The 17,873-nt window shown below is 43.6% G+C and overlaps 1 protein-coding gene across 1 annotated transcript in view; it reads left to right on the top strand.

Moving 5' to 3' along the window:
- CNMD (chondromodulin) overlaps window positions 1–15,793 on the top strand; it is a 29,289-nt gene extending 13,496 nt beyond the window's left edge. The window contains exons 4-7 of the mRNA XM_083748669.1: window positions 105–218; window positions 12,182–12,335; window positions 12,701–12,909; window positions 15,387–15,793. Coding sequence (XP_083604795.1) covers window positions 105–218; window positions 12,182–12,335; window positions 12,701–12,909; window positions 15,387–15,605 — 696 coding nt within the window. The 3' untranslated portion in view covers window positions 15,606–15,793. The remainder of the gene's footprint in view (window positions 1–104; window positions 219–12,181; window positions 12,336–12,700; window positions 12,910–15,386) is intronic.
- The last annotated feature ends 2,080 nt before the right edge of the window (window positions 15,794–17,873 follow it).

The following is a 17,873-nucleotide window of genomic DNA, read 5'->3' as shown; positions in this document are numbered from 1 at the left end:
GGGAAGCAAAGCATTTTATGTTAAAAGCACTTCTGTATCTTGCAGCAGTTGGGTGGGCACCTCAACATTTATGTTAATATAATAACCAAGGTCTGTTTTTCTAGGGCATAAGTGGAATTCGTTTTGCTGGAGGAGAAAAATGCTACATTAAAGCCCAAGCTAAATCTCACATCCCTGAAGTCAGTGCAATGACCAAAGAGAGAATCTCTTTGGATCTGGTAGGTAGTCACCAAAAATATGCTTACACTGACAGCAAAGCTATGTTTGAAGGATTGTCAAGTGCAAGGGAAGGAGAAAGGCTTTGTGATGGGAAGAGTGAAGGTGGAGCGGGGCCCTAGAGAACCTCCTGAAAGCAGCAGCAACACCAAGGAGCCCATAAAGCAGCTGGGGAGGTTTCAGCTGCTCTTTAAGGTGCAGCCCAGCCTTGCCACCTCCTGACTTTTTGGCTAAGCTCTGCTGCTGCTGCTGCTGCTGCTGCTGCTGCTGCTGCTGCTCCCCACTTGGGCCAGGTCTGGCTTTCTTCAGCAGCATCTTCCAGGAGAGGTGCTCAGTGAAAGTCTGCAGCAGCCAAGGGATTCTTGGGACTGGTGCTTAGAGGTGGCCCATCCCATTTCATCACCTGAGGCAAAACGGAAATATGCTGCCTCCCGCCCCCCTCCAGCCACCATCACTTCTGCTGCTGCCAGAACGCCTCCCTCTTGCCAAGTTTCAGAGAGAGGGAGGTCTTCTGGGATGAGGTGTTGCTGCTTGTTTCCCCACCGCTGGAGTGGAGAAGACAAGCACCAAGGCCTTGCAGAATGCCCACCTCTGGCTGAAACTTGGCAAGATGGTGTCCAGAGGTGGCAGAAGTGGTGGGGCAGGTGGGGAGCTTTCTCTTGAGCTTCTGCTGCCTGAAGCAGCTGCTTCACCCTCACTAATGGGTGAGCCAGCTCTGCCCCCCCTTATGTAACGGTGCACAGGAGGGGCTTGAGCTGTTCTCTTGGTTCCTCTCGGCTTCTGCCTGAGAGAGGGCAGGACTGGGCAGGCACACAAGGCAGCCTGAACCCCCTCCTCCTCTGTGCCTTGGTTTGTTTGCCTTGGAAGCAGGCTGATCCCTGCCAGCAGCAGGACTGTGTCTGTATGGCATGGTCAGTTGAGTGGACACAGCAGCTCCCACTGCTGCCTTCTGACACTGTGTCTGCTGATTGCAGCATCTGGGCTTGATGAGGCAAGTGACCCTCACCTGAGAAATTGTAGACCTCCTTCCCTACCTGGCCAGCTAGTGAACTAGGCTGCAGGCCTTGGCCTGCCTCTGCTTCCTGGAGTGTCCCGCCTGCTGTTCCCTACATCTTAGGACCTGCCATGTTTGTGGGGACGGGGGCCTCTCTGGCTCTGGGTCCCACTGCTCGGCTTCCTGTGCACTAGCCTCTGTACCCTCATTATCCTCTGTCACCCCATGAGTATTGTCTATCCTAACCTCTCCTTCCCCATCCCCAGCTTGCTCCTGTGTGACCCACTCTGAGCTGAACCCCTTGCCAGGATCCTCTTCCTCCTCCCTAAAGTCCTGCCAGTTCTGTTGCTGCTTTGCCCAAGCCTGTCAGCAGGATAAGAGTCTTTAAAATAATTCTGTGCCAGGTTACATGACCAAGCTGAACAGGCTTAGGATCCACCTGAGCCCCAGCCCAAGCCCTGGTCCCACCTGCATCGCACCCCCCAGAACATCTCTTTTTGGCCTCTGTTCAATCGGCTGGGCCCCCAGCCAAGCAAGTGTTTCTTGGGCTGAGCCAGGGTTGGGGACCTGACCTCAGATGAGCCTAGTTGAGCCAAGAACCAGCTGGCTGAAGATGGCCTCCTTCATTAACAATGTCCTTGGAGGGCCAGTCTGAGGCATCACATTTTAGGGAAACTGCAGGGGGGGGACTGAGCAAATGAGAGAGCTTTTGGAATGGAAGGCATGTGAGAGAAGTGTTGCAGGGGGAATTGTTTACTGACACTGAGGGAACTGGGTAGTCAGAAGTTTCTTTAGGATGCACCACTTAGGGATGGTTTAAATTTTAGTGAATCATTCCTCAGAATATGAGGTTAGGTTTAATTACCCCAGAGATCCATTTTATGACACTGTGAAAGATTTGGTTTGGACTGGATACAGCTTCCAGTTCCACTGTTAAGCTAATATGATAGCTCTGATTAAAAGTCTTGTTCAGTGAAAGCAATTATATTGACCCAAAGCTTGCAGTGCAAGTTAAAGAAAGCCTTCATTTGGAAGTGCACCCTGTAGGTCTTTTCATTTTCATATTCGAAGAAGTGTTGGAAAATGGCACTGATTGAACTAGAAACTTTAAGGAATCCAAATATTTTTTCATAAGAGAGCTGCTATTCTGTAGCTGCACTGCAGAAACACTAAAATGGAAGCAGAGGATAAAATTCAGATTGCCCTCTGAGATCACTAGATCAATTTTATTTAGCCAAGTTGGTTGCACAGTGTTATTATTGATTTTGTAATGGGCTCCTAGGCTCTCTAGCTAGTGATATTTAAAAAACATGTTTTTATTCCCTTCTTTTGCCGTTTTAAAATAATAATAATAATAATCTGTGAAAGCTTTTTAGAAATAAAAATAACTGACGTGGACTTCAGAAAACCAAATTACCTCAGACTGGAGATAAACCACTTTCTGGTTTTTTGAAATGCTAGTTTAATTGGCCATTTTATATTCAATATCTACTACAATGAAATGTGCACTAAAACATTTAGGACATAATATTGTGCTGTTCTTTTGCTGTAAGTGCAAAAATTGTCATAATGCAACACTAAAGTAACAGAATCAAGGCGTTAGGGCGACTGAATTACCCATCATGTGCATTTGTGCTTTCAAGCACCAGCATACCCTCCAACTTTCATCTGAGAAATGTTGGAGGGTATGCTGCCCCTTTGGCCCCTGTGTTTCGGCTGGTGGCCCCAGGAGTTCTCACCCTGCCCCTTCAAGGATCTTGGAGGCCGGTGATTTCTGTGCAGAGGCTCAGCACAGAGGCCGATGGACCACAGCACCCCCTACCAGTGACCAGAGGAGGTAGTTCATGCCATGGTCAGCCTCAACAAATGGTCAACACCCGTTGTCCAAAGGCAGCAGAGCGTGGCAGTTGTTCATGTGGGTGATCGTCCAGTGGCGATGCCAAGCCTGTTGCACTGTAATCAATAAAATTGTGGCCTACTATAATCCAGCACCAGGTTGTGTTTGCTCCCATTAAGGTCTTCCCTTAACTCTGGGACCCAGAACACCCACCAGAGTGGCTATCAAAAGTGCCTCTTTCCCTGTACCTGGTTGTCTTTAATTTTATCCTGAGTTCTTCTTTGAAAATAGAGAGTTTCTTGGGACAGCTTGAGTCACAAGGACAGCTGAAGGAGGCAACTGCCTTAGGCAGCAGGTGCTGAGAGCTGGGGACAGAGCTACGACTGCCATGCCGCCAGCTTTGCATCTGCTGTGCTAGCCTGCTGCCTTCAAGGGCTGTGCAATGTACCGTATTTTTTGCTCCATAAGACACACTTTTTCTTCCCAAAAAGTAAGGGGAATGTCTGTGCGTCTTATGGAGCGAATGCATGGTCCCTGGAGGTGAATTGCCCAGCGGCAAAAAGCAGATCATGCTTTTTTTAAAAATAAAAAAAAAGAGGGAAGTGGGTGTTGAAACAAAGCAGCTGTGCTCTTCCCGGGGGGGGGGGGTGTTACCATGTGGTGTGGTCTGAGTCCGGTCCTGGGTCGAGGGTAGGGAGGCTGTCTGTCAAGGGCAAAGCGGGGTCCAAGGCAAGGAGCTGGGCGTGGTCAGGAACTCCGGAAAAGCAGGTCTTTTTTTTAAAAAAAAAAGATTTTTATTAAAGTTTCAAAAATTATATAAAAACAAAACAAAACAATAATACAAACGGACAAAAATGAAAAACAAGTATAATTTCAATCCCTTATTTTCTTATAACTTACTTCCCCGACTTCCTCATACCTCCCCTCTCTGTATTCCATTTTCTAATTTATTAATTCAGCAAATCCTTTCCCTTAATTTTCATTTTATTTTTGGCCTTTCTTTTCTTTTTACTTATCCATTACGGCTGAAAACCACATAATTTCTAAACCAACGTCATTCTAACATTCATTAATTTTGCAATGTTTCTTAAGATAGTCCTTAAATTTCTTCCAATCTTCTTCCGCTGTCTCTCTCCCCTGGTTTCGGATTCTGCCAGTCATTTCTGCCAGTCCCATGTAGTCTATCACCTTCATCTGCCATTCTTCCAAGGTGGGTAGATCTTGTGTCTTCCAATACTTTGCGATGAGTATTCTTGCTGCTGTTGTAGCATACATAAAGAATGTTCTATCCTTCTTTGGCACCAATTGGCCGACAATACCCAAGAGAAAGGCCTCTGGTTTCTTCAGAAAGGTATATTTAAATACCTTTTTCAGTTCATTATATATCATTTCCCAGAACGCCTTAATCTTTGGGCACGTCCACCAAAGGTGGAAGAAAGTACCTTCATTTTCTTTACATTTCCAACATTTATTATCAGGCAAGTGGTAAATTTTTGCAAGCTTGACTGGGGTCATGTACCACCTATAAATCATTTTCATAATATTCTCTCTTAGGGCATTACATGCCGTAAATTTCATTCCGGTGGTCCACAACTTTTCCCAGTCAGCAAACATAATGTTATGACCAATGTCTTGTGCCCACTTAATCATGACTGATTTCTCCGTTTCATCCTGCGTATTCCATTTCAACAGCAAGTTATACATTTTTGACAAATTTTTTGTATTGGATTCTAACAATTCTGTTTCCAATTTTGATTTTTCCACCTGGAAGCCAATTTTCCTGTCCATCTTATAAACCTCCATTATTTGATAATAATGAAGCCAGTCTCGCACTTTATCTTTAAATTTCTCAAAACTCTGCAATTTCAGTTTGTCCCCTTCTTGTTCCAAAATTTCCCAATATTTTGGCCATTTGGACTCCATATTAAGCTTTTTCACAGCCTTCGCCTCCATTGGTGACAACCACCTTGGGGTTTTATTTTCCAACAAATCTTTGTATCTAATCCAGACATTATACAATGCTTTCCTGACAATATGATTTTTAAAGGCCTTGTGTGCTTTAACCTTGTCATACCACAAATATGCATGCCACCCAAAAGTATTATTAAAACCTTCTAAATCCAAAATGTCTGTGTTCTCAAGAAGCAGCCAGTCTTTCAACCAGCAGAAAGCTGCCGATTCATAGTATAGTTTAGGGTCTGGCAGGGCAAATCCCCCCCTTTCCTTTGCATCAGTTAAAGTCTTGAATTTAATTCTGGGTTTCTTGCCCTGCCAGACAAATTTCGAAATATCTTTCTGCCACTTCTTGAAACAGTCCATCTTGTCCACTATTTGCAATGTTTGGAACAAAAACAACATTCTAGGCAATACATTCATCTTTATAACCGCAATTCGACCAGACAAGGAAAGCTTCAAATTTGACCAGATTTCTAAATCTTTTTTCACTTCTGTCCAAGATTTCTCATAATTATCTTTAAATAAATTCACATTTTTAGCTGTCATATTAATCCCCAAATATTTCACATTCTTAACCACAGTTAATCCTGTCTCATTCTGAAACCTCTCTTTTTCAATAGCTGTTAAGTTTTTCTCCAACACCTTAGTTTTTAACTTGTTCAGTTTAAATCCTGCTACTTGACCAAACTCTTGAATTAATTCTAAGACCCTTTTTGTACTAGATTCAGGCTCTTGTAATGTAAGTACCAGATCATCAGCAAATGCTCTCAATTTGTATTGTTTAGCTCCGACCTGTACGCCTTTAACCAGCTGAACCCTTCTAATCATGTTCAACAAAACCTCCAGGACTGATATAAAAATTAATGGAGAGATTGGGCACCCCTGATGTGTCCCTTTTTCTATCTTAAATTCTTCCGTAACCACATTGTTTACAATTAGCTTTGCTTTTTGTTCGGGTATATTGCACCTATACCATTTTCAAACCCTTGGCCTACCCCCATCCCCCGGAGATTCTTCCTCATAAAACTCCAAGAAATATTGTCGAAGGCTTTCTCCGCGTCCACAAACATCAAAACTGCTTTAGTGTTTATATTCACTTCAAGCTTTTCCAAAATGTTGATTATATTTCTTACGTTATCTGACAAATGTCTTCTTGGGAGAAAGCCCGCTTGGTCTCTGTGAATCTCCTCCACCAAAACTCTTTTCAGTCTCTTAGCCAAAATGTGAGCAAAGATTTTGTAATCCACATTTAGTAAAGAAATAGGGCGGTAGTTCTTAAATTGAGTCTTTTCAGTCTCTGTCTTCGGTATGTGTAATAAAAGCCTCTTTCCACGATTCTGGTGCCCTTTTCCCCTCCAAAATTTCATTGCAGACTTCCTTCAAAGGTTGTAATAACCACTCCTTCAAAGCTTTATAGTATCTGGAAGTCAGCCCGTCCGGTCCCGGAGATTTGCCCAATTGCATGTTTTGAATGGCACCTTCTATTTCCTGTTCAGTTATTTTCTGGTTCAATGCTATTTTGCTTTCATTAGAGATTTTTTGTAATCCATTTATCTCGAGAAATCGATCTATGTCCATTTCTTTCTGCGGCCCTTGTGAATATAGTTGTTTAAAGTATCTCTGGAAGCAATTTCTAATCTCAATTGGGTTGTAAATGTTCTTTCCTTCCACTTCTAAATTTGTCACCATATTCAATTTTTGTCTTTTCCTCATTTGCCAAGCCAAAAGTTTCCCACATTTGTCTGCAGATTCAAAAGTCTTTTGTCTCATTTGTTTAATTTTCCATTCTATTTCTTGATTCATAAGTTCCATATATTGTATTTGATACAACTTGATTTCTCTCAGAATCTCATGAGACTTTGGTTTTGATCTTAATTTCCTTTCCCCTTCTTTTATCTTCTCCAAAATCTTATCTTTCTTCTCATTTTGACTTCTCTTCTTTATTGCATTTTGTTGTATCAAGAATCCTCGCATGACGGCTTTACTTGCATCCCAGATTACTCTTTTTTCAACATTAGTCTTCATATTTATTTCAAAATAGTCTCTCAAAGTTTTTGGGGCCTTTTTGTATACTTCTTCATCTCTAAATAAGGTGTCATTCATCCTCCATCTGAAGGAGCCAGCTGTCATTAGCTTCATCTCCATCTTTATCTTTGGAGCCATTCCTCTAGTAACCCATATTTGGTCAATTCTAGTCCATGTCATTTTGGCTTCAGAGAAGGTGGTTCCCTCTCTCTCAAGAGGGTTTTTTGTTCTCCAAATATCAACCAAATCCATATTGTCAGTCATTTCAAAAAAAGTTTTTGGTAGTCTTCCATCTTTAGTAACTACCTGCCTTTGTGCTTTGTCCATATTTGTAGATACTACTCCATTCATGTCTCCCATCAAAATTAAGTTATAATCCAGATAGTCCAGCAAGATCTCATGCAACTTCTTAAAAAATTCAGATTTCCCCTCATTCGGTTCATAAATTCCTACAATCAAAAATTTCTCTCCTTGGGCTTGAATTTCAATTGCCAGGAATCTTCCTTGGTCGTCTTTAAAAATTAATTTCGGCAACAATCTTTCCTTTGCATAAATCACCACTCCTCTTTTTTTTACTCTGTCAGATGAAATGAATTCTTGTCCCAGTCTTTCATTAATAAGTATTTTCCTATGTGACCTCATCACATGTGTCTCTTGTAAACAAATCAAGTCCAATTGTTCTTTCTTTAATATATGAAAACGCTTTTTCTCTTCCAGGGTATGCTCAGACCATTACAATTCCAGCTTAGAAGTTGCAGAGCCATGATGGGATTATTTGCTTTTCCCTCCTACTGCTCCAAGTAGTTGTTCTTCAGTCGGTGGTTGCAGTCCAAATGATAAATTTACTATATCCAGTATTCCTTTTCTTGGTGAAGTTGGTTCTTGTCCAGATTCCGCCTCTTTCTGAAGATCCTCTTCATGGTCTCTCAGAAATTTGTCTTTGTCACTCACTGTCCTTATTCTTATTTTCCTTCCTTTGTATTTAAAAGATAGGCCTTGAGGGAATTCCCACCTGAAAGGTATGCTGTTTCTTTTCAATAAAACAACCAGATCTCTATAGTAGGTTCTTGCATCCAAAATGTACTTCGGTATATCTTTAAAGATCTCCACGTAGGAATCTTCAATTTGCAGTGTTTTTTGGTAGTGCAAATTCAAAATTTTATCTCTTTCTTCTTTTGATCTTACAGTTATCAAACAATCTCTTACCTTATTCCTTCTTTGTCTTGTACCAAGTCTAAATGCACTTACTATCTTGAATTCTTCCTTCTCAAGGCCCTGTTGCCAAAATTCTGAAAATTCTTTTGTAAGAAAGTCCGCCAAATTGTCCTTTTCACTTTCCAGTACTGCTCTGATTCTCAAATTTCTCTCTTTCCTTTGCAAATCAATCATGGACAGTGTCAAATCATGATCCTCCAGTTTTTTGAAGACTGGTGGGATTTTTTCCTGTGTGGCAATCGCAATTTCCTTAGCCTCCTCTGCAATCTTTCGAGTTGTAGCCGATTCCTCTAATAGTTTTTCAATAGTCTCTGTATTAGAATTCACCTTCTTTCCAAGTTCATTTATACTTGTAGTATTTAAATCCATTTTTGCTGAGACCTCAGCTACTTTCTTATTAGTTTCTGCAACTTGTTTACTTGTCTCTGCCCCTTGCTTCATTAAATGTTCCAAAGATTCATTAATTTTTCCAAGTGCCTTAGCCAGTGCGTCTTCCGATGACATAATTCTTTGTTTTGTTTGTGAGGCAGCAGCTGCTCCTGTGGCTCCGGATGTTGAGGCCTTTCTTTGTTGCGGAATATCAATTTTGTATTGTCTACCAGATCTTAGACTTTTTTCCTGTAGCTCTACTTTCCCTTTACCATCCATAACACTCTCATGCCAAGCCAAGGTCAGTCACACACTTGTAAGATTGTTTAGAATAGGAATTTTCCAGTGGCTCAGCAACTAGTAGTTCAACTGTTATTGTTACAATCAAGTCTCCTCTAGGGGGAGAAATCTCTAGCTTCACTTTGCAATTTTTGAAACAAAGTATTCTTTAAAAATCCCCCATGTCTCCTAAAAGTCCACAGTATCAGTTTTCCTCAAAGTTATTTAAGTGCAACACAGTCCATATATAATCCAGCGACACTGTATCCTTTCAAAGAGTTAGTTCAAAAGTTTGCTCAAAAGTTACTTCTTTACCTTAACGTGCAGACAGCCTACAGCCAGCTTCCCTGTCAAGGCAGTCCGTCCCCAGGGTGTTAAAACAGCAGTAAAAATTCCAATTCCCTTCTTTCATGCAGGCAAATAAAATACACAATTTCCTCCCCTCCGTTCCTGTCTACAGGAGGAGGACTATTTTTTGACGGTGGATTTGTTTTTGTCCAAAGATAGATTCTCTTACAGTTACAGCTTAACAGTCTCTTTGCTTTAATCAATCTGCAGAGCGGAAAGGCAGACTTCCTCTTTATGCCTTTCCTGTCTTGGTGCCGAATTTCCTCAAATTTAGCTTCAATTTAGTCCTTTAATCATTAATCCTACTCACGGGTAGTTGCTTTTCTTGAGTCCAATTCTTCGGAAGAAATCAGCGCTCTCCGCTAATGGCGATGCGGCTTCACTCCACAGGCTCGGTAAACAACTCTCAGCATCGCGCCGCTCACCTGCTGCTGCTCTGAAGCCTTTAAAAAGGCTCTTCGCAGTTTTGGGGGGGCGCAAAAGGTCCCGCCGAGTCTCCTTGTTCACAGGTTTCACCACCTGTGATTTGTGAGGGTCCCCGTTTAGCCGTAACGGCAGGACCCGAACCCGTAGAGCAGACTCCCTCTGGAGCTCAGAGGGAAATCCGCCATTAAGTGCTGGCGCTGACCGGAAGTCCCTGGAAAAGCAGGTCAGGGTGCTGGCAGGAACAGGTTTCCAGCGATGTTGCTCCTGCAACCTGGGACTGGGCTGACTGACCTTTATCTCCTCTGGGGCCTAGGGCGGTCCCGGCCCACAGGTGATTCGCCTCTCCTGGCCTTAAGGAGAGCACTCCTCCTGAGAGAACTTAGTTCCCTCCGCCTCTCTGCCCTGAGCCTCTGCAGCTCAGGAGAGGCTGGAGGGTTACTGGACCCAGAGGCAACCGCACCTTCCCCTGACAGGGCTGGGAGAGGAGCACCTGCAGGCAATGGGTTCTCAATCACCTCCGGAGCCAGAGTGGATTCATCTGGTGTCTGCTCCTGAGGATCCGGCACAGGTGCAGGCCCTTCAGATTCAAGCCCCTGCCCTGGCTCAGCCAGCCCTGGAGGCGGGGACTCCTGTGCAGGCTAGGATTCTTCAGGTTAAGCCTCTGAATCAGATTCCCAGGCCATCACAGCAGCTGATTGTTTGCCAATCAGGAGCGAGATAAGGGACGCTAGAGATAAAGGAGGCTGCCTGGGGGGGGGAGGGAAAGACAGCAAACTTGCAAGGAGAGGAGACAGGAAGACTAAAGCAATGAGGAGAAAAATTAGAAGAAAAGGAGGAGCAAAAAAACAAAAAAACTGCTCCAGCTAAGGAAAAGACACTAAGGCAAACAAGAGGGAAGGGAGTGTTGAAAGGAAGCAGCTGATCGGTAAGGAATCGGGAGGGAGATAAAGGAGACTGCCTGGGATGGGGAGGTAAAAGCCCATGGATCCTCAGGATTTTTACAATGGGTCACCCCAAATTCACCATCAGATCACATAGCATGTCCATGGCTACAGCCTGCACCAAAAAAACCATGCATCCACTGTTTCATGGGGCTGCAATGGCGCAAAAATGTGGTTACAAAGCATGGATCCACATGGATCCTCAGGATTTTTGCATTGGGTCACCCCAAATTCACCATCAGATCACATAGCATGTCCTTGGCTACAGTCTGCACCAAAAAAAAATCACACATCCACTGTTTCATGGGGCTGCAATGGCGCAAAAACGTGGTTACAAAGCACGGATCCACATGAATTCTCGGGATTTTTGCATTGGCATGAACCACAAAAATCACACATCCACTGTTTTGTTCAGAATATTTTTTTTGTTTTCCTCCTCTAAAAACTAGGTGCGTCTTATAGTCAGGTGAGTCTTATGGAGTGAAAAATATGGTATTTTCCTTTCAGCAGTATTGGGGTAAGATCCACCTACTAGTCCAATTGGCTTCTGTCTGGTCCTTAGAGGCGGGTGCCAACAAAATGATTTGAGGCAGCCCTGCTGAGCCACCCCATCTAAGCGTCATGCCACAGAATTGAAGTCAAGCCAGCAGGATCTCTCAGCACCTGAAATCTTATTCTGATAAGGTGATCTTGCCCTTGCTGAAAGAGAGGCAAGCTTGGGCCTCTTAGGAAATGCAAAAAAGTACCTAATCCACAAGGTGGGTTACACTTGCCGGCCAGCTCCCATTCATCCACATGAGATGATTAATAGCCAGATGAAATGATTTCCTGGCACTGGGCATGGGGCTGGGGGAATCATCTCAGCCTAACACTTCTGTCTGCCATATGCCTGGATCCATGCTGGCTTGCAGTGCAGGGGCTGCCACTGATTTACAAAGCAAAGCCTAATCTCCATCACAGTTCTGAACTGAGCTCCTTGTGAACACTGAGTCCTGAGGTTTTTGTCTTCTAGAAACAGTGTACATAATTCTAGACATAAAAACAAAATTCTTAATTCAAGTTGTTCCAGGGAGTGAGAGAAGCACATTACTAACAACCATGTAGTGTGTGCAAGATTCTTGGTTGGAGATGTGTGCAAATTGATTTTTCAACCTGCAGGATACTATGGAGGTGATAGCATCATGATGGCACCCAAAATCTTGCATGACTGAATAACTTCATCATTACTGCAGTCAGAACACACAATGTTGTCATAGCTTTTAAGCACTTGAGGGCACCATGGATCCCTAAACAGTTAATAATCCTGCCAATAAAACACCCTTTAAAAATGTTTTAAAGTGTCTTTTTTAAAAAGCGAAGCCAATTTCACTCTTTCCCTTAAACCTAATAAGACTGGCTCCTGGTAACAGCTAATCTCAAATGGAACTGAAATTGGAAAGAATGAAAGTAACCCAAAATGTTCTTTTTTGCTGAATCCTTGACTATTAGCACCCAGTTTCACATACAACACATACCATATCCTTTGTCAGTCAAATTAACAGCAGATTTGTTTATTTTCTTACTCTCCTTTTACAGGAAGGTGAAATTATGCCAGCTAAATTTGCTGAAAATTCGCTAATCTGGGTCGCTGCAGGTCAACCCATAAAGAACAATAATTTTCTGAGTCCCAAAATTTTGGAGCTCTGTGGAGATCTACAGATATTCTGGCTTCGGCCATCCTATCCAAAAGGTAACATTTATTTAACCTTTAAATCCTAGACTTAAGCCATCTTTGCCCATCCAAATTAATTTCATTCTGGGGGAGGCCTAGGGAGATCCTAGAGCCAGACTCATTACAAGGCAGTCTACTGGCTTATACTGAATCTGCTGTCATCGGGATTTGGAGCCCCTCAAGCCTCCCCAGTGGTGCAGAGGCGCTTGATCTGTTGTTTAGAGATGCAGCTGTTATGTGTGATGCACCCTGTGTAAAGAACTCATACATTGCAGGACAATAGAAGTAATTGAATTTCAACTCTTTTAGCTTAGTGGGTTCTTTCAACCAGCACTTAGCTGAACCTATTTAAATTAGTCATGTACCCCAATGTCTGTCTGCAGTCGGGCAGAGAAGAAAGAGAGGAGCTATGCGGAAAGCACGCCAAGCTCAGACAAACTTGGATCTGGATCAGTTCAACGCTGCTGCTGAAGAGGTGAATACGAGGCCACGAACCACCCAGCGGGCTCAGCAGCGTAGACGGCAGTCTAACGCTACCCAGACTTCTGAGCAAGACACCCAGCCAGCCTTTAACCCAGACAATCCTTACCATGTGAGTATTTGTTAGCAATGGAATACATCCACAGTCTTGGTCAATGTGCATCTCCCCAGGCGCTTCTACAGAACGCCCCTGAAACTGCCTCATTCTTCCATCTTCTGGTACTGACCAAACAGGTGAGCCAGGAGAGAGCAGTCAGCCAGTCACTGACTTAGGTGAGCTGAGGTTTCTACTCTGTGCAGTTTCAGATGAAAACTACGTTGCTGAGCCTTCTGCATAATAAGGAGGGAGCATCTGTTGGTGCTCTGATGGTGTTTCCTGCTTGGCAGGGGGTTGGACTCGATGGCCCTTGTGGTCTCTTCCAACTCTATGATTCTATGATTCTATCTGTTTACAATAGACAAAAAAATGAAACACACCATAGTTTGTTCCTGGAAGGACATGGACTGCATCTGGGTGCTTGTAAGCAGCAAGAGAAAAGGGAAGCCTGGGTCGTCTGTTATTTTCTCCCACGTTAAACAGCACAAGAGCAAGGATCAGGGCCAAACTCAGTAGTTCTGCCCAAGGCGCTCCATGTTTTCCCCTCAATGGTTGGGCATAGCATGTGAAAGGGGGCCCTCACTCCTATACCTGTCCCCACACAAAGGCATCTCTGGAATCTGAAACACTAACCAAGAGGCAGGAATATGAAAAACCAGCATCTGATAGATGACCAGGATGGATGAGGGGACCACAGTAGAACTAGGTCATTCTTGGAGTCTTGGAGCAGAGAACTGAGGTGAAACGCTTCCAGGGATTTCAGTATTGGACATGCCTTTCCTTCAGTCTTTTACATGCAGCAGCCAACTGTGCCAGTTATTGCAATCATCCTGTACCGTCCTCAAAAGTTAATCTCAGTGGTTTGAGTTTAAGGGAGGATACAAGATAAAAATTAGTGCATTATATTAATTAGTAATAAATTGCATTTTCTGTCAGATAACGGAAGATACTGACAAAAATTACAAATGGCAAGTGAAAAGCCAGCCTACTTGTGGTAACATGATATGCATTTCCTTCATAGTTCTTTCACTATTTCTTTTAAAAAATAAGTTTAATCAAGTCAGCAAAGAACAAAGATGAACACCTGCCAGGAAAAGAAAACAAATACCAGCCAACAGCATAACCCAGGAATGGCCAAACTGGCCCTCCAGCTGTTTTGGGACTACAACTCCCATCATCCCTAGCTAACAGGACCAGTGGTCAGGGATGATGGGAACTGTAGTCCCAAAACAGCTGGAGGGCCAAGTTTGGCCATGCCTGACATAACCCCTGGTCACATTCAATGCAGCTGCTGGGGCTGCGGGAGGCAGAAGGTCATCAATGTCCGATAGATCAAGTTTCCTATCAGATAGAATCTGATGGGAACATGTGCTCGCTGTTCCCAGGGCACTCTACATTTTGCACACGATTCATGCCTTGCACTGGTAAATGAGCAAGGTGAATAATAATGTCCTTAGGAAAGGCATTGCCAGGCAGGTGCCTTCTCAAGGTCCTGGAGGCCCCCTCCCTGTCAGAAACAGAGAGCAAGTCTGGACAGCAGCTATTAATCCATGCCAGGAAGAAACAGATCCCACCATCCTCTGCAAGACCATCTTCCACACCTTGAACCCATTAGTTCTGGTGATTATAATTCTTTATCATCCTCACCAACCACTCCTTTTTCTTCTGATGGCTTAACCAGACTTTTCTCTATATCACTGCTACCCTCCTAATCCAAGGACTCTGGAGAGCTGAGATCAACTTCAGAAGGGTAAATGTTGTCCTGGTTTTCCCTCTGTGCTTCTCCTGCTCATCCGTTTTCTCTCAGTTCCACTATAATTACCTCTCTGTAAGCAGTAGTCAGTAGCTGAAAGCATTTGCTGTGTTAAATTGAAGAAACTCAGTCAATGGGAAACTGCACTGACCTGCTACACTAAACTTGTATGGAGTTGCTAATTTAAAGGAAGCTCGATTATTGGGGGGTGGGTTGCATAATGTTTTAGCCACCATCAAAGAGATCTTCTACGCCAGTGATGGCCAAACTTGGCCCTCCAGTTGTTTTGGGACTGCAATTCCCATCATCCCTGACCACTGGTCCTGTTAGCTAGGGATGATGGGAGTTGTAGTCCCAAAACAGCTGGAGGGCCAAGTTTGGCCATCACTGTTCTATGCCCATGCTGCTTGCCCAAGGCCCGTTCCCCCAAGCACCACTCACATTTCACTATTAAGAAGTCACACTGACTTTCCCAGCACCTGCTGCTGTAATAGGACTTCTTTCCCATTTGCATTCCCCACTTAAAAGTGTACAACCAAATAAGGCTGAGTGCCTGAAAACAAGTATTAAACTTCTAAAGATCAGTCTAGAATCTGGAGGTCAGCTACAACCTCTTTGAAATCCAATTTAAGAGCAACTGAATCTGTGAATTAATGGCCATGGTGAATTCTTGCTATTTTTATGATACTTAATGAAATGTACCACTAAAAACCTGTGCTTGTTATATTTCAAATTTCAGCAGCTGGAAGGGGGTGAAGGGATGACATTTGACCCACGGCTAGACCATGAAGGAGTCTGCTGCATTGAGTGCAGACGGAGCTACACACATTGCCAGCGGATCTGTGAACCTCTCCTGGGATACTACCCGTGGCCTTATAACTACCAAGGTTGCCGTTCCGCTTGCCGGCTGATCATGCCCTGCAGCTGGTGGGTTGCTCGCATCTTGGGTGTGGTGTGAAGGAAGAGGGAAGTGCAGGAGGCTGTCCTGGGCAACCAAACAAAAGCAAGAATATCTCTGCAAGTGAATCTGTTTGTATGTAGGTTAAATTATCCCAGAAAATGACATTGGCTGATGTAGATGTAAGTAAAGTTAAAACCTCACGTTAATATTTTATTAGTTTTACAAATAAAGTATTGGAAACCTAATGTTTCTTCCTAATGTTTAGGTGGAATCTTCTTTCTTGTAGTTTGGAACCATTGCTCCGTGTCCGCTTCTCTGGAGCAGCAGAAAACAACCTTTCTCCCTCCTCTATGTGACATCCTTTTATATATTTGAACATGGCTATCATATCACCCCTTAACCTCCTCTTCTCCAGGCTAAACATGCCCAGCTCCCTTAGCCATTCCTCATAAGGCATCGTTTCCAGGCCTTTGACCATTTTGGTTGCCCTCCTCTGGACACGTTCCAGTTTGTCAGTGTCCTTCTTAAACTGTGGTGCCCAGAACTGGACACAGTACTCCAGGTGAGGTCTGACCAGAGCAGAATACAGTGGCACTATTGCTTCCCTTGATCTAGATGCTATACTCCTATTGATGCAGCCCAGAATTGCATTGGCTTTTTTAGCTGCTGCATCACACTGTTTGCTCATGTCAAGTTTGTGGTCAACCAAGACTCCTAGATCCTTTCCCCATGTACTGCTCTCAAGCCAGGTGTTACCCATCTTGTATTTGTGCCTCTCATTTTTTTTGCCCAAGTGCAATACTTTACATTTCTCCCTGTTAAAATTCATCTTGTTTATTTTGGCCCAGTTCTCTAATCTGTCAAGGTCGTTTTGAAGTGTGATCCTGTCCTCTGGGGTGTTAGCCACCCCTCCCAGTTTGGTGTCATCTGCAAATTTGATCAGGATGCGCTTGAGTCCATCATCCAAGTCATTGATAAAGATGTTGAATAAGACCAGGCCCAAACAGAACCCTGTGGCACCCCACTAGTCACTCTTCTCCAGGATGAAGAGGAACCATTGATGAGCACCCTTTGGGTTCGGTCAGTCAGCCAGTTACAAATCCACTGAGTGGTAGCATAGTCAAGACTGCATTTTACCAGCTTCTTTACAAGAATATCATGGGGCACCTTGTCAAATGCCTTGCTGAAATCAAGGTAGGCTACATCCACTGTGTTCCCTTCATCTACCAGGCTTGTAATTCTGTCAAAAAACGAGATCAGGTTGGTCTGACATGACTTATTTTTCAGAAATCCATGCTGACTATTGGTGATCACAGCATTCCTTTCTAGGTGCTCACAGACTGTTTGCTTAATGATCTGCTCCAGAATCTTCCCTGGTATTGATGTCAGACTGACTGGGCAGTAATTCTTTGGGTCCTCTCTTTTCCCCTTTTTGAAAATAGGGACAACATTTGCCCTCCTCCAGTCTGCCGGGACTTCGCCTGTTCTCCAGGAATTCTCAAAGATGACTGCCAGTGGTTCTGAGATCACATCTGCCAGTTCTTTTAATACTCTTGGATGCAGTTCATCTGGCCCTGGAGACTTGAATACATCTAAACTAGCCAAGTATTCTTGTACTATCTCCTTAGTTATTCTGGGCTGTGTTTCCTCTGCTGAATCATTTGCTCCAAATTCTTCAGGTTGGGCATTATTTTCTTTATCGGAGAATACTGAGGCAAAGAAGGCATTGAGGAGTTCAGCCCTTTCTGTGTCCCCTGTTTGCATTTCACCATCTTCTCCTCTGAGTGACCCCACTGTTTTTTTGTTCTTCCTTTTGCTACGAACATACCCATAAAAGCCTTTTTTGTTGCTTTTAACCTCTCTAGCAAGCCTGAGTTCATTCTGTGCTTTAGCTTTTCTGACTTTGTGTCTACACGTGCTGGCTATTTGTTTGAATTCCTCTTTGGTGGTTTCCCCCCTTTTCCATTTTTTGTACACATCCTTTTTTAATCTTAACTCAGTTAAAGGTTCTTTAGATAGCCACCCTGGCTTCTTTAGGCACCTTCCATGTTTCCGTCTCATTGGTATTGCCTGAAGTTGTGCTTTTACTATCTCTCTCTTAACAAACTCCCAGCCATCATGAACTCCCTTTCCTTTTAGTATTACTGTCCATGGGATCTCATCCAGCACTTCCCTAAGTTTTATGAAGTCGGCTTTCTTAAAGTCAAGAAATTGAGTCCTAGTATGCTTGGCTGCTCCTTTCCGCTGTATAGTAAACTTCAGAAGAGCATGATCACTCGCGCCCAATGATCCTTCCACTTCTACCCCACTAACCAGGTCATCAAC

This window comes from Podarcis gaigeae, assembly GCF_964106915.1.
Source record: "Podarcis gaigeae genome assembly, chromosome: 7".
Taxonomy (NCBI): domain Eukaryota; kingdom Metazoa; phylum Chordata; class Lepidosauria; order Squamata; family Lacertidae; genus Podarcis; species Podarcis gaigeae.
The sequence above is the reverse complement of the archived record's forward strand: the minus strand, read 5'-3'. Positions and strand labels throughout refer to the sequence as shown.